A 21693-nucleotide genomic window follows, 5' to 3' on the forward strand; every position below is an offset into this window, starting at 1 on the left:
TCTCCATGTGTCAGGACTTCACATCTGTGCCTTTATAAGATGTCCTCCAATTCTCACCCACCTCCTGCCTTACTCTGGTCCCTCTCCAGCAGCACATCTGAACCCCTGGCCCCAGGGTGTGGGAGGAAACCCAGACCCATAGGCCCAGGCAGACTGACCCAGGAGAACTGGGCAGGCCTGGGCCCCTGACCCCAGCCAGAGGGCTGCTGTCTGTACACACGGGACCAAGAAACCAAATGACACAGTAGCATCCATGACCCTGTGACAGGAGTCAGCATTCAGCTCATGCCAAGGGTCAGGGATCAGTCTGTGCCAAGGATCCAGGCTGCCTGTGATGAGGATCAGGGTTTAAATCGCCCTGAGGTCAGGTTTATACACAGCAAGGGGCAGGAATGTCTGCCCTGTCATCTGTGTGGGAGGGTCCACTGGCGGCCCTGGAGGGGCTTCTCCCTGCCCCAGGCTGCCCCAGGCTGCCGCGTGGTGTCCTGGATATCTAGGTCAGAACAGCTGGAACCTGATGCTGCAGCGGGTGGTAAGAGTAGGGCTGAGCCCACAGATAGACAGCCTCCATGCCTACTCCTCCAACCTGCCAGCTCCCACCTCAACCTCTCTCCTCTCCACCCCACCCTCCACCCAGGCCGCAACGTGAGCCGCAGCTGCACCGAAGCGGGCTGGACGCCCCTGGAACCTGGCCCCTACCCCGTTGCCTGTGGCTTGGATGACAATTCATCGAGTTTGGATGAGGTGGGCCTCCATGCACCACACGCACGCACACACACACACACACACACGCACACACATGAGTGCCTGGGTCTGCTGGCTCCTTCCACTCTCTCCCACCAAGGGGCACGGTTGCCCTCTGTGTAGGAGCCAGGACTCCTGGCATCTGCCCTCCTCAAGCCTCCTCCCTCTCCAGGCGCACATTCCCAGGGGCTCATCCCCCGGCTCCCCTGAAGGGTCCAGGAGGATGACACATAGCAGCAAAGCTGAAGCATCACCCTGAGGCTGCCCACCCCACCCCCTCACAGGAACCTTGCTCCAGCCCTGGGCATGGCAGGGCAGACAGGACCCCTCCCCCATGTCATGCAGAAGGGAAACCAAGGTGCGGGTCCTACAAGGAACTGGCCTCAGATACCCAGCAGCCAGTCAGAGACAGGGCCAGGGCCATTGTCCTCAGTCCCAGGGCAGGAGCTGCCCTGGAGCAGACTGTCAGTGATCTCTGTAAGGATGTGGAGCCAGAAGCCAGGGAGAGATACTGATGGGGAGGCTGGAATATGACTGGAGTCCCGAGCTAGGAGCCCCTCACAGCTTTGATGTGTGAACACAGTCTGGCTGTCTGTGATGACTTCTGTCCCACTCCCGATGCCCTTCACAGATAGGGACTTTTACTGCTCCCAAGAGGGCAGAAATTTTCTCAGAGGCCTTCAAAGCCCACCAGATCCTCAGGCAGGATCTAAATCCACTAAATCCTATCTAACCACTGGCCTCTATTCCAGCAGGGAGTGGGAGGCGGGGAGGAAGGAAGGGCTGCCCAGTGACCTTGGCTTTGTGTGTGCATCCATGGGGAAGGGGCAGCAGGAAGCCCTCGGCATCCAACTTTGTCCCACCTCCCCAGAAAGGCCAGAATGCCCTCCTCCTGCTAACCTCAGCCCCGACAAATCACAAATTTGTGACACTACCCACCCCTAGTGTCTTCTTTGGGCTTCCCTGGAGGCTCAGTGGTAAAGAATCTGCCTGTCAATGCAGGAGACTTGGGTTCGATCCCTGGGTCGGGAGGATACCCTGGAGGAGGAGATGGCACCCCACTCCAGTACTCTTGCCTGGGAAATCCCATGGACAGAGGAGCCTGGAGGGCTACAGTCCATGGGGTCACAAAGAGTCAGACAAGACTTAGCGACTAAATAACAGCAGTGTCTTCTTTAGCATTGTCTTCAGTGAGGAGGGAGGGCTTCGTGTGAGGGTCTGAAGGGTGAGCAGTCTTACGCCCAAAGATACCAAGCCCAGAGTTGGCCCAGAAGGTCTGCTGGACACATGACTGAAAAGTGAATGGGTGGGCCAGTGGAACGTGTGGCATTTTTCCTCCTTCCTCCACTGACATTTCTCCTGCGAAGGAGCAGAGAAGAGTTGAGATCAACCCCCAGCCCCACCCTGGGAAGCAGCCCTGACTCGTCTGTGGAAACCAGGGAGTCAGGGGGTCTGGGGGCTGGGAGCCCCAGGCCTCAGCCTCCTGGTCTGCCAGGGCAGGGGAGGGAGGCAGGATGCATAGGGCACCCCGCCCCTAGGTGAGCGCCCCTCACCCCACCCAAGATCCTCACCCCCCTCCCTCTAGCAGCAGCAGACAATGTTCTACAGTTCTGTGAAGACCGGCTACACCATCGGCTACAGCCTGTCCCTCGCCACTCTCCTGGTCGCCACGGCCATCCTGAGCCTGTTCAGGTGAGGACCAGCCCAAGCCACAGGCCTCAGAGCAGACCGACCAGGTCACTCCGCACCCAGGCATGCTGTTCCTCGCTCCACGGTCAGCCCCTATTCAGTCCTGCCCCTGCTCCCCTTCCAGGCCAGCCTCCCCTCGAGACAGCAGGCCACTCAAAGTGATCCCCTGTGTCAGCCTCATCCCTCACAGGGTGCCAGTCACTGGGGGATAGGTCACCAGAGGCCTGTGCCCTGGAAGGAGGTACAGCAAGCCAGGCTGCACATGTGGATAGGATGCCGGGGGACAGGGTCCCCCTTGAGGGCAGGGTCCACTTTCAGAGGCTTCGAGTCCTCCCCTCTCTCAGAGCGCTGGATGTGTTGGATGGGGTGGGGGTCTGAGGCCTTCTTCGGCCTCCCAGATCTGGCCGCCTCCCACAGGAAGCTCCACTGCACACGGAACTACATCCATATGCACCTCTTCATATCCTTCATCCTGAGGGCCGCCGCCGTCTTCATCAAAGACTTGGCCCTCTTCAACAGTGGGGAGACGGACCATTGCTCCAAGGGCTCGGTGAGGACCCATCCAGGCCTGCCGCCCTCTGCCCTCTCTCCTGAATCTCCTCTTCTCTCTCTCCTCCCTCCTGTCTTCTCCTTCCCCTCTCTCTCCCTGTCTCTTTTTCTCTCTCTCCAAAGATGGCCAAACTCCTGTCTGACCCTGCCTGCCAGTTCCTTGAATCCCACTTCCCTCCCACAGCAGGCGGGGGTGCTTGGCTATCTGGGGGTTCACACACCTCCTCCTGCCAATGAGAAACACCTCTTGTAGGTGGGAAAGGGGACACTTGGTGCCACAGCCCATAACCCCCTTCCCGCCTCCACTGCTAACTTCCCATGGGACCTTAGGGAAACTCCCTGCCTCAGTTTCCCCATCATGCAAAGACATTTGAGCTTCCTTCCAACCCTCCTCCCTGCCATTTGCATCCCCAGGGCTCTGCTCACTGTGCCCCCCTTTTTCCTACCACATGCCACCTGGAGCCAGTCCCACCCCACACTGCCCTGCTTTTCTTCGTTTCTTCCCCTGCCGTCAGTCACTCTGGACCTGCCTAGGGAAGGGAGATTGAGAACATTTAAAGAAGTCATTGCCCATCACTAAGGATCCATCTCCAGGTGATTCTGAGCCCCTTCCTGAGTGCCTCGCAGCCCTGAGCAGAGACAGAGAGCTTGAGACCAGTCCTGGCTCCTGTCTACCCCTTGTGGTCAAAGACTCATTGCCTCACGAGTGACCTCAGAGGTAGTGTGTTACTTCAGGGATCAGCAGTACCTTCTCCCCAAAGAGTGAGATTGAAAGTGAATCTCTGCAGAGAGTGATGGTAGAATCTCAGTGTCTCAAGGGAGAGGGAACACCAAGAGGAGCCCTCTGGCCATTCCCAGAGTGCCTCAGATGACCCCACCTGGGAGCTGGGCTCAGACCCGTGGGACATGAGCCCCAGAGCCTAGGGAGCAGCCTGCAGCCTCCAGCGCACTTGTTGAGGATAATGGTGGCTTCCCTATTCATTAGCAGCTCTGTGAAGCTTTTCTAAGGCAAGAAGCAGCACAGATAATTGTCCTGTTAAAGATCTGAGTTATTCTTGCTGTCAAGCAAATGCGGGAGGAGGGGGGGAATGGACTGCCTATAGCAGGAGGGACCTAAGTAAGACCCGAGGAAGGACTTTCCAGCCAGGAGAAGAGTGGAGTCTGCTCTCTGAGGATGCTTCAAAGCCAAGGGCACAGGAGGGAATGGTGGGAACCTGAGGTCTGGGTACAGGGAGGAGTGAAAAACAGAAGACTTCCTGGAGGACAGTGTCTCTAAACTCTGGCTTACATGTATCTGGGCTTACTTTGAAATGGAAGACTGTTTCTGGGAGAAGACAGAGGGTCCAGAAGACCTTCTGATCATGCCAGCTGGGCCTCCCAGAGCCCCTGATTGCCCTCCCCAGGGGTGTCCCTGACTTCTCCCTTGTCCTCACCCACTTGTCTAGGGAACCCGTTCTTCACCTATCTTCTCCAGCCCCCAAGAGGAATGAGCACCCCTCCCGTCTCCTCTTTTTCCTAATTTCTTCATCCCCCTTATCCTCCTCTTCTCTGTCCCTATCTTTCCCCCAAAATTCCATCTCACCGCCCCCCATTTGCTTTAGAGCTCGCAGCCCCTCCTGCTACAGGCAATCTGTCTCCCCTCCCCTCCCCTGTCCTTGAGGCTCCTGACACAGTCCACAGCTCCTCTCCCTACACACTCAAGGGACTCTTGCTAATAAGAGCAAGAATCCTTCCTTATACCTCTTCCAGCTACTTTCCATAGTAATAGGAATAAGGTGATTGAGTAGCAGAGGTGGTAAGTGGATGGATTGGTAGCTGGATGGCTGAGTAAATAATGTGCAGATGACTTGAGTAGGTGGAAGGATAAAAGGATGAAGTAAGAAAAATTGGATAGATGATGGGTAGAGGGGTGGGGTATATCAGTGGGTGGATGGACAAGTAGATAAATGAATGGATGAAGAGATGTCCAGCTGTCTGAGTCTGTAGTGGATGTCTGATATGTAGATAATAGATGAATGGAGAGATTGCTAGGTGAGTGTGTCGATGGCTTGGCAGATGGAAGATGGTGGTTGCCGATAGATGATATATGGATGCATGGATGGTAGATAGAAAGATGGGTGACTTGAAAGTGGATGCTGGGGGTAGGTGGGTAAGTGTATGGATAAGTGGATAGGTGGGTAGATGGATGACTGGGTGGGTAGGTGAGTTAATAGATATATAGACAGGAAGATAAATAGATAATACATTCATGGGTGGATAATTAAAATTGTGAGCTTATTCCAAAGCATCTGATGGTCTAAAATTAGAGCTAACAAGGAAGTTGGCTGTACTGCAGTTCTGTTGATCACCACAGACAGAAATGTGGGCAGGCAGGGACCCCTGCTTGCTCCAGTGAGCCCCCTCCCTGCTCCTCCCCTGCAGGTGGGCTGCAAGGCAGCCGTGGTCTTATTCCAGTACTGTGTCATGGCCAACTTCTTCTGGCTGCTGGTGGAGGGCCTCTACCTGCACACCCTGCTCGCCGTCTCCTTCTTCTCCGAGCGGAAGTACTTCTGGGGGTACATATTCATCGGCTGGGGTATGGTACCAGGGAGGGCTGCCAGGATGGGAACAAGGGGGCAAAGCTCGGGGAGCTCTTTAGGGGGGCGGGTACCAACCCAGCCTGCACCCTTAGGTCTTGCTGGGCTGCAAGTCCCACCTGCAGGGCACTCGGCCAAGGATCGAGAAAAATCCTCCAATTGTCTGACCCCTGAGCAGGTGCCCTCTGGCTCCAGCTGCACCTCGGGCTGACCTGTGGGACAGACAGGCTCTCTGAACATCCTTTCACTTCCCCTTCACCCCTCGAAACACACAGGGATGCTGCTAATCTATAAAGCACCTCTGCCAAAAGGAGAGAAAGACTCCCGCTTTCTGTAGACAGGCACAGTCCCTCAGTCTCAAAGCTTCGCCCCCTCAGTAGCTTATCTCTGCAGAGTGAACTGTCTGCATATGCCACCACAAGTGACCGCATTGGAAACCCTCCCTTTTCTCTCCCTGTCCCTCCCTGGTTCTTCCTCCTCATCTCTCCCTCTTTCTCCCATGCCCTCTCCTCTTTCTCTCTCCTTCGGTCCTGACAGGGGTGCCCAGCACATTCACCCTGGTTTGGACCATCATCAGGATCCACTTTGAGGATTATGGGTGAGCGGTCAGCTGGCCCCCTCCTCCTGGCTTCCGGCACTCAGGGCAGATCCCCTGGGTGGGATCAGGAGGGGCTGGGGAGTAACAGCCTCGGGGCCAGTGGTTTTTAAAGGGCTCCGGGGCAGAGCTGGGGACGGTGGGAGGGGGACTGACTCTCCTGGGTCAAGGACAAGCTCTCCTTCTCTCCCACCGTCCCCCGCCCCAGATGCTGGGACACAATCAACTCCTCACTGTGGTGGATCATAAAGGCCCCCATCCTTGCCTCCATCTTGGTAAGCCCTGCTCCCACCACTTAGAGATGGGGAGACTGGGCCCGGAGTGGGTAGGCAATTGACCAAGGCCCCACTGGACATTCACGTCTAGGTCAGAACTGAAACCTAGACTTCCTGATCGATGCCTGAGGCAGGACTGTCCCCAGCTCTTTCCCCAGAAGTTCTTCCTTTAGAGTAGAGAAAGCAAATGGGGAGGCCCAGCCCTTGGGGATGTGAAAGAGGGTTCCTGGATGATTCTCCTGAACAGGGAAGAGCTAGGGAAAAGGTACAATAGACAGGTAACTTGGCCTTGGTGGAAAAGGCCATCAGTCCAGGGGACTAGACACCCTGCCTCCCCTCCCTGACCACCTAACCTTGGCCCCACCACCCACCAGGTGAATTTCATCCTGTTCATTCGCATCATTGGAATCCTGGTTCAGAAACTGCGGCCCCCAGATGTCGGGAAGAGTGACAGCAGCCCGTACTCGTGAGTACAGGCCCAGGGCCCCAGCCCTCCCAATATCCCCAGCTCCAGTCCTCAGATCATTACCCATTCCCTAGAAGCTCCCCTCCAGAGTCACCAAACAGCCAGCATGCTCTGCCCAGCTCCACCCCATGGCCTGGCTCAGTCCACACATGTCCCCACCCCAACCCTCCCCTGGCCCGTGAGTCCCAGGCCTACTTCTCTTCACGACTTACGTAGAAGGGGATCTGCCCTGCTGTGTATCTGCTGCTAAACTAGGGAGCTCGAGAAGATAGTGGATAACCTGTGTCCTTTTCACACCATGTGCCCAGTGCCTGACTCGTGCCTGGCACAAAAATGAGGTGTGGTAGACAGATGCCTAGGAGGAGCCCCAGGTCTACCAAGGAGACAGCCACATTCAGGACTCAGTACCCCCTGAGAGTAGTAATGGCACCCGCAGGTTACATGCCAGGTGCGTGCAATGGGGTTTCCAGGCTTCATCTCATTCCATCCATATAGTCTCCTCCAAGTGTGAGTCGCTCGGTCATGTCTGACTCTCTGTGACCCCATGGACTGTAGCCTCCCAGGCTGCTCTGTCCATGGGATTCTCCAGGCAAGAATACTGGAGTGGGTTGCCATTTCCTTCTCCTAGTCTCCTCCAAATCATACCCATTTCACAGATGAGGAAACTGACCCATACTCCCTCCTCCTCCTCAAAGGTTTGGGAGCACATCACAATGGCAGGGCGAGGGCACACTGCCCGTGGGGACAGAGGTCATAGCCTTGCTTGAAAGGTGTAAGGGGCATTCCTGTGCTTGTGGGGATGAGAGAACCGGCAGGTTTCATGAGAACAATTAGGCTGGAAGACAGAACTAGAGAAACCCAAAGCGGGTGGCTGTGGGAGGGTGAGTCGGTTTGTACACCCACAGATGGGAACGGGAGATTGATTATATGCACCACACAGACAAGGCAAACCTGGGGCATCCCACCAGGGCCTTTCAGTGCTGGGATTCTAGAATGTTCTCCTGGGCCCAGCTTCTCTCTGGGGAATCTGTGCTGTTGTTCTAATCTGGCTAGAAAGAATGTCACGAGCTGCTGGATTTAGGATTCTATTCTGGAATCCTGCGATTCTCTCTGATGAGACTAAGAGGACTTGAGTTCCTGGTGTGACAGCTCTCCCTCCTGCTGGGTGTGGAGGCGGGGCTTCCCTTCCAGTCTGAGAAAGGAAGGCCCTTCAGGGGCTGCAGTGGGCCGGAGGGCTAGCACAGCAGGCCTGTGCCCCCTCTTCCTCTACTTTGCCTGCAGGGCCTTGTTTCCCCCAAACGTACAACTGCTCAAAAGGGCTTGCATCTGAGGCAGAGCGAGCCGGTCATCGCCAGGTCCACGTGGGTGAGGTGGAAACTGAACAGCTGTCGGCAGGCAGAAGAGGTGGGGGGAGTGGAAGATGGAGCTCCCTGTGGAGGGACTGTCAGCTCCCACTCTCCACATCCCCACAAGCCTTCAGTTTAAAGAAAGCCTCCATCTGCCAGTCGCGGGTGCGTGGGATAGGTTTGCAGCCAGATAGCGGTGGGCAGGGCTGGGGATACTGGTGTGGTGGGGAACCAGGTCCAGGAAGGAGTGGGTGGGGCCAGGCCAGCTCTTCTGCCCACAGTTTGCTGTGGGTCCTTAGACTCAGGGCTAGGCTCCCCTGGACTGACTGCCAGGGCAGGAGAGATAAAGGCAGAGACACATCCACCCCTCAGACCTCTCCCAGCCAGAGGACTGTGGGTTCACGCTGCCTGGACCAGCTATCAGGTCAGGGGGCTGGGAGGCCTGAACCAGGATGAGCCCTGTTCCACAGGAAAGCGGCAAGGCGTTTCAAGTGAGTGTGGACCCTGCTGAGCACGCAAGGGTGGTAAAGGAAGAGCTGGTCTTTTGGAGAATGCTGGGGTTGTGTGTATTGGTCAGGGGGAGGCGGGGGGAAAGGGGTGTGATCCCAGAGAAGGTAGCAATTCCTGAGGAAGTGGACACAGCAGAGAAGCCAAAGACAGGCCTTTGCTAGTTGACCCTGAGTCACCCTTGGTGACCAAGCACAAACTTGAGCACCCACCATCCTCCCAAGTGACCTTGGACAGATGCGGTCAGCAACCCAATGACAAAGCCTTCCTTCCCAAAGGCCCTCAAATTCCAATAAAGCATTGGTCTCTCATGAAAACATTGCACTTTGTAGCACCCAAAGCACTTCCGAGTTTACAGTGGTTGGATGGCATCACCAACTCAGTGGAGATGAGTTTGAGCAAACTCTGGGAGATAGTGAAGGACAAGGAAGCCTGGTGTGCTGCAGTCCATGGGATCCCAAAGAGCTGGACACGATGTAGAGACTGAAAAACCACTTCTCTTACTTGACCATGTTGAGCATACACTCACCCCATTGTACAGATTGTAGAAATTGAGACCAGGGAAAAACAAACCACGATGTCCCGTTGCTTAATATCCCCATTAGTGGCCATGGAGCCTGAAATAACCACTATTACGCATCATCCTCGGGTTTTTCAGCAGTGGCCTTCCTTTATGTGCTCTCCTCCAGGAAGTGAAATAGAGGGGTTACACTCTGTCTCTCATGAGCCTGTCCAGGGGAGGACGGCCGGGGGGCATGAGGATATAGGCACTGCAGATACAGAACAGAAATATGTGGGCAAAGGGCTGGCGAGAACCCACAGCCCATCCTCACACATCCTGCTCCTTGTCCCTGTCTTCTGTGGCCACATGTGTGGACACGCATGCCCACTGCCTGCCCCTCCCCTGTCCCCAGGAGATTGGCCAAGTCCACCCTTCTGCTGATCCCCCTGTTTGGCGTGCACTACATCATGTTCGCCTTCTTCCCCGACAACTTTAAGGCTGAAGTGAAACTGGTCTTTGAGCTCGTCGTGGGTTCTTTCCAGGTAGGAACTGTGGACGTAAGGCTGCATTCTTCTCTGGGCTTTAAGGGAGGGGATTCTCCTGGGGCCTTGGCCTCTTGCCCCTAGGTGCCAATCTTTTCATTGTAATAAGTATCTATTAAGCACCTACTCTACGTTTAGCCCTTTGATTAACCGAGGGAACACGGGTAGGGCAGGGCTTGGGGCTCTCTGGGTCTATCTACCTCACTTCTCCTGCTCCCTTCCTCCCCAGGGTTTCGTGGTGGCCATCCTCTACTGCTTCCTGAATGGCGAGGTAAGCCCCTCCCAGACCTTGGGGGCCAGGGAACAGAGTCTCGTTGCCCCAGGGTCCAAAAGCCCTGATGTGGAGAGCAGAGAAGGGTCAAACCTTGCTATGCCTCAGACTAGTTCGTCAGTGATGGCACCTAGGACCTTGCTTAAAATGCTGATTTCTGAGACGACCCCGGACTTGCTGACTTTGAATCTGCTTTTAAGAAAATCTCCGGGGATTCGTGTGATTCGTGAGAGAAGAATGTGAGAAGTGCTGTGTTGGGTGGCTATGTGCAGTGTGAGCGGGGATGGTTGGAGGCAGCAAGAGAAGGTTGAGTCACTGTGGAGCCTGGTTACAAAGCAAAAAATCTGCTTGGATGAGTTCAAGTGATTTAGAAGGCAAAGATCAGGAGACTACAGTACAGCCACCCCAGGCAGCATCCCACTCCCTCCCTAGACTGCATTCTCTGATCCTCTCTGGCTCCCACCTCCCTCAACTCCAATCGCTTGATTTGACCTGGCTCCACCAAGGAGGTCCCATCTCTGCAGCGCCCAAAGTAGCCTCTGGCCCCTCACATTAGACTCCTCAAGAGGATATGACTGACCGGGTCCACATCCTAGATGGAGTACAGCCCAGTCAGCATGGCAGGAGGCTTCCTTGGGGCGGGCCTGACCACTCTCCCTTCTCCCAGGTGCAGGCAGAGCTGCGGCGGAAGTGGCGGCGCTGGCACCTGCAGGGCGTCTTGGGTTGGGACCCCAAATACCAGCACCCGTCCGCAGGCAGCAACGGGGCCACATGCAGCACGCAGGTCTCCATGCTGACCCGCGTCAGCCCGGGTGCGGGCCGCTCCTCCAGCTTCCAGGCCGAAGTCTCCCTGGTCTGACCGCCAGGTGCCCAGGCGGGTGGGCGACCCCTCTCGCCGGCACCGCCCGCCACCCCGCGCGGCACCGGGGACAGAGACCTCTCGGGCGAGGTCAGCCCCAGCCCTGAGCTCAGGAGGCTTCCCAGGGCCCCCAGATCACTGTCCGGAAGCCCCTGGAGAACGCTGCCTTTGCGCCTGCCTGGAGGACGAGGGTACATAGGTGGAGGAACACTGGAAGCTCCTACCTGGAAGACGTGCTCAGTCTTCAGACTCCGCCCCCAAAGACTCCCTCCTCCAATCGAGGGCAAGAAATCTGCATATTCTCCTGATTCCACCCCCGGTAGCTCTCGAGAGCCATCGGAGAAAGGCCACCGCCTATCCCCAGACAGTGCATTTGGGAATGTGCTGTTATCTCAGGCGACAAGGGTACTGCCCCGAAAGGTCACCTGCCACCACCACCTGGACAGTGCCTGAAGTTCCACCGCTGACATCAGGTTCTTTTGGGTTAAGCATCACCATTCAGGCATCTCTCCAGACATGCGGTCCCCTCCCTCAGTGCCTCCTCATAGCTGCCAGCTCTTCGCAGTGAATGAGTTTTTCTGCCTCCAGCAGGTGCGGTTGTAAACAAGGAGTTTTTAGTTTGGGGAGGGCAGCTATCTCCATAGTCCCTGCTAAGGTGGAGTTGCCCCGGGATGGCTGGACCAATTCCAGTAGATTACCTCCAGCCCTACCGATCCTCATGGGCTATGGGAGCTGCCCACCTGTGTGCCAACTATTAGCACCAGGCTCAGAGATGATGGACGCTCACAGGCCCCTTCATCCTCACAGCAACCCAGCAAGGTGGGCACTAAATCACAGTGAGCCTCACATAGAGCAGGGACCTCACCTTGTCACACAGACAGGATTTGAACTCAGATCTTGCTGATGGGAAAGTGAAAGCACAGACTTTTATGCTGCCTTTTATATATTGTAACCAGCAGGATCCTCTTGCTTATTTGTATCACCATTGGAATCATTATTAGCACCATCCCCAAACCCCATTCCCATTCTCCCCGGAGTGTGGCTGAGGAGTCCTCTGGCCCGTGTATCCTCTGGACAAGAGCCTGGGGGTTGTCACAGCCTGTATCTTCCCTGCACCCCTGTGGCCACACGGCCTGCTACCCACGCGCCAGCCAGAAGATCCCCTCAGGACTGCAAACAGCCTTGTGCAACAATAAACACTGGGTTGGATTAGCCTGGTTTTCCTGGTGGTTGGTGTTCCCATGTGGGATAAAATGGGGACCAGCTTCCAACTCGTGGCCATCCCCCCATCCCTCATTCCAAGGAGGGCTGGTCAAAATCGTCACCAAAGTCAGACGCCACCACCCCTCTGGCTTCCATGTGAGGAACACACAGTTCTAAGGGCTTTCAACTCACATATTGCTCAGTGGTACCCTCCTCTCTCCTCTGAGGGTGGTGAAGTTCTATCCCGTCCTTGTTGTGTCCCCCTGCCCCCTAAATCCAACCAAGAAGAGACAGTTCTATTCTTGGAACTATACAAGACAGCTGACAGAGCTGTCCGCAGTCCCAGAAGTGGTTACGTCTGGGCACCGACACCCAAAGAGCACGCAGGTCATGAGATGACCATGTTGCCGTTCTCCGGGTGGCAGAGGACAGAATAAGTGTCACCAGAAACAGACAATGCCTCTAATAGGTTTAAACACAGAGGCTGCAGGGTGAAGAAGATGATGCTGGTCAGCAACGGATGGATTCAAAGCCATTGCTCCCGTTGACCTCCTTGGGTTCCCCTTCCTGCAAACTTTCTGCCTGGTCCTGGCCCAGTCACCACTCTGCCTAAAATCCCTCCATTAGTGAGTCATATCTGGGAAGAGAAGCAGAGTTATCATCCAGGAGGATGGAAAAAGAGAGAGAGACCCAAGACAGGGACAAAGAAAAAAAAAAGGACAGAGGTGGGGCCCTGCCACCCCACAACTCCCCCCTCCTGGCAGGGGTTGAGGGGCATTCAGGAATGGAGAGAAGTTGAGACACGGTTCCTGGCCAGCAGAGGTCATGAACAGACATCCTAGGCTGTGTATGAACTGGGAGTAGAATAGGGGTGACCACGAGCAGAATTTCTCCTGCACCCCTCACCAGTACCTCTCCTGCCTTTCTGGGCACGATCAGACCAGACCAGCTCATCTCTATCGCCACCTGGTGGATGCCTCGAGGACTTCACCAAGGTTAGCCTTAGGGACCCAAATACCTGAGTGGAGGCCCCTCCCCAGAAGGCCAGGTGACAAAGGGGTCAGGCCTCTCTCCCTCAGATCCATTTCAGAATGAGATTCAAGAGAGAGAGGAGGTGGTGAGGACACAGGATTGATGATCCCAGAGACAGCTTGGGATGAAAGAGACCCAGGATGGGCCCTCCAACCAAGCCCTTGTGACAGTGCTTCCAGCCTCGGACCCAGCTGTGACCCCAGGTAGAACCAGACCTCTGGTAGCCTGCAGGCGAGGCCCTGGCCCTTGACCACATCTGACCCCAGACCCTAAGGGCAAAGCCCAGTTAACTCAGGTGGGCTCACTCTGGGAAGACAAGTAGCGCCCCCACCATCCTGGCACAGACTGCCATCATGTAGATGACTCCTGCCACTCCGGAGGACAGGATGCCCAAGGAGGTGACCAGTCTGCCAGTAGAATGGATAAGGAGCATCTTCCAGGTGAGGGATACTTCCTGAGAACTAGGGAGGAGTCGCCAGATTCCAAGGGAACAGAAGAGGTGCCAGAATCACCTGAATCCAAGTAAGCAAGTATGAGGGGGCTCTTTGCAGCAGGAATTCAGTAGGGGCTTCTTAAATGAAGCCAAAGGGAGAGGGTGGGTTTTGGGCAGGCCACTCTGGCTGCTGAGAAGAACCCCAAGGAAAAGCTGCCAGTCCATCATCCAGATGGGGAGGACCTGGTTTGGAACATGCTGAAGTAAGGTCTGTGGGGTACCTGGGAGAAGACCCAAGACTGCCGGAACCTGATCTAAGGGGCCAGAGCCCAGGCAGGAGGTAGGGAGACCAGAGCAGCCCCTGGGGGTGGGCTCAGGGAGTCTATATCCCCAGGCACCTCCATCTGGTTGGCAGGCAGGGGTGGTTGGAGTGAAGAGCTGGTATCAGTGCCTCAGTTCCCATCACTTGCCCAGGGCCTGTTTTAACGGGCAATGACCCCACACCCGCACCCCCCGCTCCTTGCTGTTCCCTCCATGTGGGAACAGGAACTGCTCTTATCTCTCCCGGGGGAGGGGGCCGGAGCCACAGCTGGCAGTCATTAAACACCCTGATCAGGCCAGGGATGGCTGAGATATTAATAGCCAGGAGTCGATGGCCTGGGAGACGCAGCCTCCCAGAAAAAGGGACAGAACCCTCTGCAGGCCATGGGAGGATGAGGAAGATGGGTCAGGAGGCCATCCAGGCAGTGCCCCAGCCCCCAGGCAGGACAGATGAAATCCAGAGAGGAGGGAAGGGACTTGGGATCGCCAGTAAGTCATCAGTGCAGCCCAGCCTTGAACTCAGTTCTCACAGCCCCAGAACCCTGCTTCATTATATGAATTGTCAAAGGTCAGATTCACTTTGATTGCCCTGTACAGAAACCTAAAGGCAGACCTAATTGGTGAGCCTGACTCTTTATTGTCTTTATTTCAAAATCTTGATTTTTTTTTTTTGCTCATTTTGTGCTTTGACATTAGTTTTGATTTTTTTTAATATTGCATTAAAATACTTATCCTGATTACCACTGAGTTTTTTGCAACCCCCTTAAGTTTTGCATCCAAAAACAGTGCCTCACTTGCCTCACCATAGTCCCAGCCCAGCTCCCAGAGGTCCCAGTGTCTCTGAGCTCAGCATATTGGCATGGAAAAAACTTTGAAGAGTTCTGAGCCAGCCTCTATGTGGCCCAGAGGGAAGGGGTCCTGCCAGGGTGATGCCCACTAGAAGTAGGGAGCTCCAAGATTAATTCAGAGGCTCAATAAATGTCAACTTAGACCTAGATGTTTCCTGTCCACTCTACCATCCTCAATGTGTTGACTTTTGTCCTCAGACTTATTGTCTCTTGATTGCAAGATGGTTGCTGTTGCTCCAAGCATCACATTCTCACAGGACCCCATTCACTGGCAGGGAGGAGAGTGCTTCCTGTGTGTCTCTTTTTTGTCAGGAAAATAAGCTATCCCAGAACCTACTTTCTATATACTCTCTTCAGGCTCCTTGGCTAGAACTAGGTCACACACGCAAGCCCTGGCTGTAAGAGAGACCAGGCTTTCAGAGGCAAGTCGATCTAATAAGGAAGAAGGATCGATCTGATAGAGGCAGATAGCTGTTGAGTAGGCAACCAACAGAGTCTGACTCTCAGTCTCCTTTGGGACGCCTCTTTGGGTAAGTGTATGGCCTTCTGTATTCCCTCCATCTAAGCCTGTGGGTGTGGTAGATGGCAGAGGGGAGGAAGCCAAACCAGTGATGGGTCAGTGGTCAGACCTAGAAAACACTCTAAGTCTCTGTGCAAAAAGAGATTTTAAACATTTATCATTTGTGTATTTACTTGATTGTACCCGGTCTTGGTTGCAGCATTTGGGTTCTTGTTCCCTGGGACTGAACCCAGGTTCCCCTGCATTAGGAGCACAGTCTTAGCCACCCGACCACAAGGGAAGTCCCAGAAAGAGATTGAAAGTAGGAAAGTAAACAAACGTACAAAAGTTTGGAAGAATGGAAACTAGGGCACGCCTAGCTTTGTGGTCACACCACCCCAGCTACTACCTTGAAGGAAATTATTGTCAGTGTCCGAGTTGCACATCCATTAAACTGGTGACAAGGAAGTGGAACAGAGTATGCTGCTGTGGCAAAAACTCACATCTGCCAGATCCCACCCAGCAGCCACCACGCCACAGGAAGAGAGGCCCCCACTCCCCTTCTGCCTTCCACTTGCTCCCAAAGAGCCTCCCTCTAAGTTGCATCTGAATTCTCAGCAGTCGGGGGGTCTGGGCCTTCTAGCCCCTGCAACCCAGGGAAATATGGAGGGGGCCAGGGAGGGGACACCAACGGCCAGTGGGCCATTTCTAGCACAGAGGCTCAGGTGACTTTGCGGCCTGAGTCCCCAGAAATCAGAGCCCATGACCAGGAACCAGGAACAGGGAACAGAGAAATATGACACGGGGAAACCGAGAGCGCCAATACTCCAGGGGGCTATTGAGCTGGTCACCGCTCTGCCAGTGGGAACTCGTGTCCACGGGGACCCTCCAAGGAGTGCCTCACACTGCTGGGCAGGGCAGGACTGAGTGTAAGTGGATGCCTGCAGCTGTCCCACAATGACTCTGGAGGCCCTAGGGCAGAAAGCAAGAGCTGTGTGAGACAGCTGAGGTGGGGTCAGTTTTTCCTGCAGGAACAGCAGAGGCGGGTGAAGAAGACACGAGGCAGAGCCCAATACAGGCGGCCTTGTGGCAGGAGAGAAAGAAGCCTGGCACAAACTAGGCTAGAGTCTTCTAAGGTCTCGGTGGACATTCACGGTGGCCAGGCGCTCATGGACTCCCAGCCTGTGCTCCCGGCTCTAGGCCCCATCTCAGTTCACTCTGGCTCCTCAGACCGCTCCAACCCCAGCCATCCCTCCATTTCCACCCTGGGGATGAGCTGCTCTCACCTCTGCACTGGGCCCAGCAATGCTGAGACAGGCCCACAGGTCCCCACTCAGCCACCTTCCCCATGCCCCATGGAGCAGAGGAACTTCTGGAACCTTCCAGGCCTCTGGGAGTGGAAGGAGGCTTGAGAGAAGGTGCCTACTCTGACCTTCTTGCCTTCAAATCTGTAGCTCCACTGTCTTTACCCAGCAGGGCCTCCTGAGAGCCACAGGTTGCCTGGTGGGGGGGCAGGGGAGGCTATCTTCCAATGCAGAGGGGGACACACCCAACTCTAGCTTCAGTTTTCAATTCCTTTCCCTTCAAGCTTTCATCCCAGAGAATGAAACCTAAACAAGCATCTGAGAGATGTGTCCCCTCCTCTTCCCACCACTCACCAGCTGAAGCTGGGTTTTCCTCCCCCAATCCACCCTCTACCCCATCCTCCCCCCATCCTCAGCCCCTCATCCTCCTTCCCTCCATCCCCCACTCCCCACATCCTCCCTGTTCCCAGAGATGGCTTCACCCATCCCCACCCCTTCCCTGGTTGTCATGGTGGAAGGGCTTCAAAGTAGTGTGATTTCAGGGCTTAGGGCACGAGAATGATACCGGTTTATTATTTTCACAGTATTAACGTCATTCTGTTCACTCAGCAAATAGTGACTGAGCTCTTGCTGTGTGCACTGTTCTAAACAGAGACCAAGGCAGAGGTCCTGTGCTCACAGAGCTGAGCCTCCAATGGAGGAGTCAATAAATAAGAGAAGAAAATTACAGAATAAAGAAGGCAAGACGGGCTTGGGGAAGGGGCGCTCTGTTGGTTGGGGTGGTTGGACAAGGTCACCCCAAAGGGTGGCATGGTGACAGGTGGTTTCCCTTTCCTGGTCATCAGAGGATTTTAAACCATATAAGTCAGAACTGGGGCCCAGAGACTTTGAGGTCCAGGTCAAAAGATCCAGTCCCCTGCATGTGCAGCAGCAGCCCTGACAGTATGTGAGAGCTACATCCTGGGCCTTGGGGCCTCAATGCTATTGGAACCTCCCCTAAGCAGGGGCTCCAGCGCTCACAGCTCGCATGGTCACTGGGAGGGGATACCTGCTCAGACACGGGGAGAGTTGTTCCTTGGAGCTACACTGTGGCAGTAACCCGGTCCAGAGATTCCATCTGGGTGTGGGGGCCAATAGGCAACCCCCCCCAACACCCAACACCGGTTCAGTGTCCTCTGTGCCAAGTGACAGAGAACAGACCGCTCTTGAAAAGACTAATATTTACTCTTCAAATGGGCGCTGGCACAGGCTATTTCCTGCAACTGGCGACTGGCTCACCCCATGGGCTGGACACGACAAGAGGCGTTCCGGGAGACAGGCTGATGTCCTCGTGGACACCAGCTGCCCCGAACGAGACAGTGTCTTTGAGATGGGAACGGTATGTTCCAAGGTCCCATCTTGTCATCTCACCTCTGCTTGCGCACCTTCGTGGTGGGGTGCTCACGACCTCCCCGAGCGCTGTTGGACAGCCCTGTGAGAAAGTGCATCCTTGTTCTGGCCCCGTGTTCCTTGCTTTCAGCCCTCGCTCTCATCCCTGGGGCCTCAGAAAATGTGCCTGGAACAACCCCTCAGGGCAGGCATGGTCCTGGTCCCCTGCCTCCCAGCTCCAGCCCCCTCCAGTTTCACTTCCCCAGGGCTCACTCTGCTGGCCCCGGAGCCAGGACAGGCTATTTATGGGGTGGGAGGGAGACTCGCCTTGGGTGCACCTCTGTCCCCTGCAGCTGTGTGCTGTCCCCGTGAGAGCCCTTAAGTGGAGTGCCTCCTGTGGGAAAGAACCTCCGCCAGGAAACTCTTGGTCAGACAGCCTGAATCTAAGGAGAGGGTCCCTGGCGGCCAGAGTTGGCTCCCACCCACCTGCGTTCCCTCTCTGCAACCCCCTCCTCTCAGTTCTCTCTCCTCCCCCTGCCCCCATGGGTCCCAGAAACCATCCCTACCCATTACAGCCCCTGGGCTTGGCTCAAGCTCCCCAGTGGAGCCCAGGAGGCTGAAACACTCCAGGAGCACACAGGTCTTCGGAGGACCCAGAGGCAGGCCCTGTCAACCCGTCAAGTCCAGTCAGGCCAGGGCACCCTGGAAAGATCTCCAGGGGCAATGCAGACCCCCTGGTTCTTCCAGGGCTCTCAGACCTAGCTGCTGACTCTAGCTGGTCCTCTTTTTGTTGTTGTTTTTTGGTTGGTGGGTTTTTTTAATTCCTTATTTTCTCTATGCGTGCTAAGTCGTTTCAGTCATGTCCGACTCTTTGCGACCCCAGGGACTATAGCCCTGTATAGTCCTCCTGTCAGGGGACAGGCTCCTGTGTCCATGGACATTCTCCAGGCAAGAATACTGGAGTGGGTTGCCGTGCCCTCCTCCAAGGGATTTTCCCGACCCAGGGATCGAACCCGTGTCTCTTACGTCTTCTGTATTTACCTAACTCCCAAACTTCTGACTCCTTATAGGCAACCATTCAGATGAATTTGACATGGATCTTTGGGAGTATATTCTTAGGAAATATGTCATCATTTTGTGCACATATGTTTCTAATTTGTATAAATGCCATTTTTTTTTACTGTGTTACATTCTGAAGCTGTATCCATGCGGCTACATCTAAATCTGGCTCTTCTGCTTCCTGCCCACTGCCCCACAGTAAGCCTGCATGATTTATCCGTCACGGTAGACATACCAGTTGCTTTCTGCCAACGAAAGTAATGCTTCAGTAAACATTTCTCTTCATACGTGTCCCCTTAAGGATCTGTGTAAGAATTTCCCAGGGACACAGAACTAGAATTGAAGTTTCCACAGCATAAGGTGCAGGTACGCTAAATTTTGAGAGGCAGCTGTATCCGTTTTCTAGGACCGCCAGAACAAAGTGCCTCAGGCTGGGTGGATGAAAGAACAGAAATTTATTTTTTCACATTTGTGAAGGCTAATAGTTGGAGACCAAGGTGATCCATAGGGCTGGTTCCGTCTTGGCTTACAGAAGAGCACCTCCTCCCTGCGCTCTCCTGAGGTCTCCCCTCTGTACATCTCTGTGTCCTAATCTCTACTTTTAAGGATTTGAGCCCTCTTCATATGATCTTTTTTTTTAACCTTAATTACCTTTGTAAAGACCATATCACTTCCCTCGTGGTCCAGTAGTTACGGCTTCCCTTTCTAATGCAGGGGGTGTGGGTTCAATCGCTGGTGAGGGAGCTAAGATTTCCTCCCCCCAAAACAAAACAAAACAGAAGCAATATTGTAACAAATTCAATAAAGATTTTTAAAATGATCCATATTTTTTAAAAGACCCTATCACCAAATACAGCCACATTTTGAGGCACAGGAGGTTAGGACTTTGACATACGAATTTGAGGAAAACACAGTCCAGCTCAATAACAGTAGCACAGCTCTTCAGACTGGCCATACATGAAGTCCCATATTCCCTCAACTTGCTCCAATACTTGCTGCCACCCAGCTTTCTAAGTTTTGCCAAACTCATAGGCATAATACCTTACAACTGTTTAAATAGGTATTTCTCTGTATTTCTAATGATTTTAAACATCTTCATATGCTTATTAGCTTTCTGGGTTTTCTCTTAGGCAATTTGCTCATTTTTCTGTTCAAGTCCTTTATCTTCCTTAATGATTTCAGGACTTGCTTGTATATTAATCCCTTGCTGATTTCAGACATTGTAAATATCTTATCATTCTTTAAACTTTGTGCATGAAATCATGATTTGTATGTCATCAGATTCATTGATCATTTCACCTTGAGGGTTGTGCTTGTGATGCGTTTTGTTTAAGAAGCACTCTTTCATGCCGGGTCAAATACAACACTCCCTGGTGTTCTTCAATGAATGAAATAGTTTTCGTCCTGCACATTCAACCGGAGATGTCTTAGAGCTGCTACAGCAGAGCCAGGAGCACTCAGGTGGGCCCTTTCCTGAGCTTCAGTCCTCTGCTGGCCCTGCCCAAGGATGCTACACAGCTGTCAGGCAGCAGCCCTGCTACCTGGCCCCACAGACGTTTGGTTCAGTTCAGTTCAGTCGCTTAGTCATGTCCAACTCTTTGCAACCCCATGAACTGTAGCATGCCAGGCCTCCCTGTCCATCACCAACTCCCGGAGTCCACCCAAACCCATGTCCATTGAGTCAGTGTTAGAGTCCCAGAAAAAGGCAGGCAGTTCATCAGCCTAAACTAGCACACAGCCCTCCTGGCACAGAAAGGGCACCCTTTATGGGCGAAGATCCCTTTTTATTCTCTGTGGCACTTTTTATTCCAAGTGTACCTTGTTCTCAACCCAAAGGACAAAGCTCTGGGCTACACTGTCACCGGCTACCTAGGACAGGCCTCAACTCCTGCATCTGAACAGCAATAGGGTTGCACCTGATGGTGCCTAAAGGTTCTGTCAACTCCCAAATCCCAGAACTCAATAATCCAGATACTTATTTTGAAAGTCTTTGTCCTCCTCTGAAAATCTTCGCTCAGGACTGATGGTGATGAGAAACTTGGAGCATGCGTTCCCCTATGTGGTTAAAGCATGGTCAGGAAAGCTGGGTGCATTTGTTTTCTTTCTGGGGAATTCTATCAGCTGCTGAAGGAATCACCCTGCAAAACAGCACCAGTCCCTGGGCTGGGAAGCTGGTGGTGTGCCCTCTGGTGGCTGGTCCTGGGAAATGAAAAAAGAAAAAACGATATGACAGGAGCTCAGAGCCCAGAACAGGGAAAGGTAACTAACTGGCTGGGGGCACACAGCCAGGCAGAAGCAGAGGCTGCAGAGAAGGCAGCCCTCCCAGCCCCCAGGCCAGGGCCACAGTTGCTATTTTGGTTTTCCCAAGGTTCTTCCTGGACCCATGATTGCATTCCAGACTCCAGGGATTAGTGCTGAAGACTATTTGAGCCTGTGCACCTGTCTAGACCTCACTGGACAAGAGGACTTGAATTTCATTTCTCTCAACACAACCCCCTCCATTATGCCAGGCCCACATCACCCCCTCTAGGAAAACAGACCCACAACTCAGAATTTTTCACACAAACACACAAGTTAATGAGCACCTTGGATTTATTCTCTTCCCACTTCCGGAGCCACCTCATTTTTATTTTATATATATATATATATATATATATATATATACACACATACATAGTATATAAACGGTTATACAACATTCTTTA

The 21693-nt window shown here is 54.0% G+C and overlaps 1 protein-coding gene across 5 annotated transcripts in view; it reads left to right on the top strand.

Annotated features, from left to right (window-relative positions):
• VIPR1 (vasoactive intestinal peptide receptor 1) overlaps positions 1 to 13449 on the top strand; it is a 33033-nt gene extending 19584 nt beyond the window's left edge. Inside the window, exons 4-13 of one of the 5 annotated variants that reach the window (XM_070359421.1) lie at positions 638 to 744; positions 2330 to 2436; positions 2851 to 2983; positions 5404 to 5557; positions 6096 to 6156; positions 6362 to 6428; positions 6803 to 6894; positions 9662 to 9791; positions 10021 to 10062; positions 10730 to 13446. In XM_070359421.1, the coding sequence (XP_070215522.1) occupies positions 638 to 744; positions 2330 to 2436; positions 2851 to 2983; positions 5404 to 5557; positions 6096 to 6156; positions 6362 to 6428; positions 6803 to 6894; positions 9662 to 9791; positions 10021 to 10062; positions 10730 to 10921 (1085 nt within the window). In that variant the 3' untranslated portion in view covers positions 10922 to 13446. Of the gene's footprint in view, positions 1 to 637; positions 745 to 2329; positions 2437 to 2850; positions 2984 to 5403; positions 5558 to 6095; positions 6157 to 6361; positions 6429 to 6802; positions 6895 to 9661; positions 9792 to 10020; positions 10063 to 10729 lie in introns of all 5 variants that reach the window. The other 4 variants (XM_070359422.1, XM_070359424.1, XM_070359425.1 and 1 more) reach the window with 4 other exon arrangements.
• The last annotated feature ends 8244 nt before the right edge of the window (positions 13450 to 21693 follow it).

This window comes from Bos mutus, chromosome 22 (assembly GCF_027580195.1).
Source record: "Bos mutus isolate GX-2022 chromosome 22, NWIPB_WYAK_1.1, whole genome shotgun sequence".
Lineage (NCBI taxonomy): Eukaryota > Metazoa > Chordata > Mammalia > Artiodactyla > Bovidae > Bos > Bos mutus.